The 5,579-nt window shown below is 38.9% G+C and overlaps 1 protein-coding gene across 1 annotated transcript; it reads right to left on the bottom strand.

Moving 5' to 3' along the window:
• Positions 1–2,122: 2,122 nt before the first annotated feature.
• LOC149182938 (uncharacterized) lies at positions 2,123–2,611 on the bottom strand. The gene has a single exon (XM_089414732.1). The coding sequence runs from the start codon at positions 2,609–2,611 to the stop codon at positions 2,123–2,125; it is 489 nt and encodes a 162-aa protein (XP_089270858.1).
• Positions 2,612–5,579: the final 2,968 nt, after the last annotated feature.

Raw genomic sequence — 5,579 nt, 5'->3', positions numbered from 1 at the left:
GTAACTCCAAAATAGACAGAAGAAAGATGACTGCTTAATTCATTAGATAACTATCATTTATATACAGAAATGGAACAGATCAGTTCATCTTCTTGATGACTGTTCGCGTTCCAGTTCACCCAACCGTTGAAGATTAGGTGTGAACACTTCTTCATCCCTTTCACAGTCTCTTCCACTTCTTCTAGGGTTGTAGCTCTCATGAGGGCTAAGTTCTGGTCCCTAGTGATCAATTCAGGGATTTCATTGCAAATCCTTTCTATAGATGCTCTTTTGTTGACCTAGGGTTCTGTAAGGAGGTCTTTGAAATGATCTACTAGATTCTGCTCCATTTTCTCATGTTGGATTAAACGTCTTCCTTCTTCATTGGTGATGGAAAAAATTCAGTTTCTCTATCTGTGCTGGATCATGGTTTGATGGAAATATTTTGTGTTTCTTTCTCCTTCTCTAAGCCAGTTCACTCTTGATTTTTGTTTCCATAAAATCTCCTCCTATTTTCTTCATTCTTCTATTTGGCTTATTAATATTCCTTCCTCCTTAATTCTTTCCTCACTTCGTCCTTCTGTGATTATTTCTTGTTGAAGGGTTGCCATTTTCTGGTCTAATTGTTGTTGTTCTTTAAATATATTCCCAAATTCTTCCTTGTTCCATTTTTTGATTTTCCCCTTAAGCTCTTTTAATTTTAGTTGGAAAGTCTGCATTTTGCTTCTACCTTTTTGCTGGCTCTGGTTCCACCATTCCTTCACTTTTGTCATGAAATTTTGGTCCCTAAGCCAAAAAGCTTCAAACCTGAAGGGGTGTCTTTTAGGGCTTCCCTTAATGTCAATTTCTAGTCATATCAGCCAGTGATATGAACCCATTCCTGGTAAGTTCCTTGCTTCAAGAAATATGTCTCTACTAAGAATTTGTTCAGATAGTAGGAACCTGTCCAATCTTGAAGCGATTTGGTTTGTACCTCCTCTTCTGTTATTCCATGTGTATATCCCGTTAATGGTAGATATGTCCACCAATCGTTGTTCCAATATCATATCACCAAAGGCTTCCATGTCCAGATCTGTTCTTTTCAAACTGCCCGCCCCTCCATTTTTCCTCTAGGGTAGTGATCATGTTAAAGTCATCCCCTACTATCCAAGGTAAATTTGGGAATAAACCTCAAAGTGTTCCTACCTTCTGGAAGAAGCTTCTGCATTCTCCTATTAGATGGGGACCATACACTCAAGTGAGAAGGACCCATTCATTCGAACCTATGTTCTAGAATTTTCCTGAGAGTATTCGAGGCAAGCTTACCCAATTTTGAAATTGGACTTCCACTATATTCCAAAGAATTGCCAAGACTCCTGCACTACCTACAACATCTTGTCCCATTACTTCGTAATGGGGTTGATATCTCTGCATTATTTCCTTCAGCTTATGTTCACTTATTTTCGTTTCCTGAATAATCATTATACTGGGTTTGTCTCTTTTCAACCTGTCCTTTAGATATCTCTATTTCCCCCTACTGTTTAACCCTCTAATATTCCATGTTGTTATTATAATTTTAACAATTTAAGTGGTTGTTGGAATACCTTTGATAGAGGTATGACCTATCCTGAGTTGACTAATATTTCTCCAACTACTAGGATGATTTCCCTCAGGTCTTCTCCCTATTTTCCTCCCTACCTTTCTAGTGTTTCCCACTTCCATGCTTTGTCCTCCTTGTGTTCCTAACTGTTCTAGTTGATTTGCTGCAGTTGTCCCTCCTTTCCCCTTGTATTTTTGGAACATTTCCTTGTATAATTGTTTTTGTTCTTCTAGGATGAATCTTTCATCCAGATGACACCATTCTTGCAGAAGTCTCTTCATAACTTGTTCTTCTTCACTTCCTTTTTCCTTTTGTGGGTCTATTTCCATTTCGGATAGGTCTTGGGGAGTTCCTAGGTTTTCTCCTGCTTTCTCTTGTTCTACTATAGTTTGCATCATGTCTTTTTCTACTGCCCTTTTTGTAGGTTCCCCTGGTTCCTCTTCATTGGCTACCTTCTCCAATTCCATTTCCTCCTCCTGTAGTACTCCAAACTTGTTTTGGTTTTCTCTGATTATTATTTTTACAGTTGATTTTATATGGAGTGATCCTTTTTGAGATTTCCTTCTAAAGAACTTCCATGAACCCTTCGTCATCTTCCCTATTTGGCTCTGTCTCCTTTTGTTCCTCCTTCCCCTGTTCTGCTACCTCTCCAGATGCATTCAAGGGGCATTGTTTAATAAGGTGACCGTATTCGTGGCATCTTCGACATCTAAATGGGATATGCTCGTAATCCACTGGTTGCTGCCAGATCTCATCATGGTACTCTAATTCGATATACTCCAGTAGCGGTTCTGTGATATTCATGTATACACAGATCCTGGCATAGGATGTGTATTTTCCCCTTTTGGTGGTCTCCGCCGCTTTCACAAATGTCCCAATCGTGTTTCCTATCCCTTCCAGAATCTCTGGATCCCAGAACTCGATTGGGAGTCCAAACAGTCTTACCCAGATAGGCACCGCTAGCATTTTCTCCTTATCTGGGTTATAGCATTCCTCCCAGTGCCTTATGAATAGTCCAGCGTTATTAAGGAAATATGGTCCTCCCTCAAACATCCTCTCCTTATCTTCGAGGCTAGTGAAAATGACTGTAAAAAAACCCTTTGCCCCTAGTTTTAAGTCTATATGTCCCTTGGGCTTCCATAGATGTTGTATCCATTTGGCCAAGTCTTTCTTAGATGGTCAGGTTCCCACAAACTCGCAAATCAGGGCATGATCTTTCATGTATTCTCTATATTCTTTCAGTTTACTATTTGGAATTACGTACCTGGGTCTTTTCGTTGCTCTAGGTAGACATCTACTTCCCAACCCTATCTGCCAACGAGCGCCCATGACTGGAATATCTTTATTACTCCTTCCGGCACCTCTGTATCCCCCATTTCTACTGGTCTCACCTGCCGCTACATTTTCGTAGGAGGGGATCTCTCCCCTCCCATCCCCATCTGTTATTTCTCTGTCAGTACTGCCATTCTATGACTCCCCTCACTGCTTCTTACCTCTGCGCTTCTCGCCTCTCTAGTCAAATTCGAGTGGCTTTAGGCTTCCTCTAATCTCCGTTCCAAAAACAGGACTCCCAGAAGCGGTTCGTGCCAGAACCCTAACCCTAGTTGGAAACCCTCATCATTTTCTCCACCCTAACCCTTCTCACTCGATCTGTTGATTACTTTGGTTCTCTACTAAGGCTTTGAATTCCTTGAACTTTGCAAAAGGTTCAAACTTCTGCTTCAAAAATTAAACCTAAGTCTTTCTGCTGTAGTCATCAATGAAAGTGAGGAAGTAGCAACTTCCACCAATCGACTATGTCTGTATGCACTAGCTCAAGAGGTTGCTTTTCTCTGTACTAGCAAGCTCTTTAATGGGAGGTAATCCTATGACCATCTACTTCTGCTACAGCAATCTTAAACCATAAAAGTGCAAGTGTCCAAATTGAAAGTGCCATAACCAATAATCATTAGAACATGCAACTGTAAAAGAACTCACCTGACCACTGTAATTCAAAATGTGAAGAAAAAATCTATTCCTTGTCATCTGCACCTTTGCTATCAGTTGCTTGCTTGGGGGCTTGTCATATATAACAACTTCTTAACCTTCAAAGATAACTCTATATCCTTTCTGTGTCAATTGACCAACACTTGACAAATTATGTTTGAGACTAGGAACATAATATACCTCTAAGATTCTCTTCAGCTCCCCTTGCTTACTCAAAATGTTGACCACTCCTTTGCCATCTACTTCCACAGTATTTTCAGTCCCGAACTTTACCTCTGTTTTCACAGATTGATTAAAATTTGCAACCAAATCCTTGTTGTTTATCATGTGGTTGCTGCAACCACTGTCTAACAACCACACACTAGCGGAAGGTTCATGCATGGTGTGGCAGGCTAGGAACATAGAGTTAGTACTCTCTGTAGTGACATTAGCTCTTTGGTTCCCTTGCTCAGCTATTTTCTTCCTACAATCACAAGCAAAATGACCAAATTTATTGCAGTAATAACATCTCACCTTTGATTTGTCAACTCTTTGATTATTGTTGAAGCTTTTGTAGTTGCTTCCATTTGCATGTTCATGATCTTCTCGGTCATTTCTCTAACCACAATATCTTCTGCTTCATCGTCTTCCTCTCGTTCTACTTTTGCCTAAACCTCTGTCTCTTGAAATAGAAACCTGACTTTTGAAAACAGTCTTTAAAGTGGATTCCTTATTTCTGTCTATCCTTGCCTCATGCAATAGAAGTGATCACATAAGGTCATCAACTACCAATGATGCCAAACCCTTGGTTTCTTCATGGCTGCTACCACAACATCACATTTGGTAGACAAAGATCGGAGGACATTCTCAACCACTCTTTGATCTTTTATATCTTCAGCATAAATCTTTAATTGATTTACAACAGTTATGACCCAATTCATGAAAGAATCGATGCTCTCTATCTCCTTCATCTGCAGACTTTCAAAATCTCTCATAGTATTCTACAACTTAACAATATTGACTTTGGCCATACCTTTATAGTTTGTGACCAAGTATCCCATGCTACTTTTGCTAAAGACATGGTCATAATCTTCTAGAACACTGCTATGTCCATTCCTTGTTGAATAATTTGGAACGCATGTGCATTCTTTTTCTTGTCTTTCTTCCATTGTTCCCTCTCTGCATTAGTGAGAGCTTGTTCTTCTTCTTAGTTCATAGGTTCTAAAAACCCAAACTTCACATAATCCCAAAGATTGTTCTTCTTCTTAGTTCATAGGTTCTAAAAACCCAAACTTCACATAATGGCCGCCATCTTAATAGCCCACACATCATAATCTTTCTGTGTCTTTCTCCAAAAATTCTCGTTTTAAAAAAATACCCTAAATTTATCCTTTGTAAAACTCTTTTTCAAAAAAATACTTCTTTCAATAAAACCGTAAGAGTTTTTAATTTTTTATATAAAAAAAACTTTATAATAAACCCTTTCGTAATTTTTTTTTGGAAAAATCTTTTTTTTTTATTTTACCACAACTTATATAACTTTAGACCTCATAAAACAATCACCGTAAATATTCATGTTAATCTCATGGAACAACCCACGTGAATATGACAAAGGTACTCCACGTGAAAAAATAAGCCTTTGAAAACTTCCTGAACTCCTTTTAACATCAACGAATGGTTCACGCTGTATGCGTGCTAGCACTCCTCACGGCAGCTCCTTGCGAAGCCTAACGCTGTTATAACGGTCTGCGTATAATTGTAATACGTTAATGCTCAACCACTACGAGAAACAATATATTGCTGTATGCGTGCTAACGCTCCTCACGGCAGCTCCGAATGCTTGCGAAGCCTAACGCTGTTATAACGCTTGTATAATTGTAATAAGTTAATGCTCAACAACCACGATAAACAATATATTTCTCATCTCACACAAATGGCTGCTAATTTGTTTTTTTCCTATGATATCAATTTGTTAGAAAGGCAGAGAAAAAAACACACAATTCACACATAAAACATGAGCTGTTGCTCCATTATTGATCACACAATATCTTGACAT

This window comes from Pinus tabuliformis, chromosome 3_2, assembly GCF_031772625.1.
Source record: "Pinus tabuliformis cultivar Carrire ecotype Pingquan chromosome 3_2, CPIR1, whole genome shotgun sequence".
Lineage (NCBI taxonomy): Eukaryota > Viridiplantae > Streptophyta > Pinopsida > Pinales > Pinaceae > Pinus > Pinus tabuliformis.
This window is presented reverse-complemented; position numbering and strand designations above follow the sequence as displayed.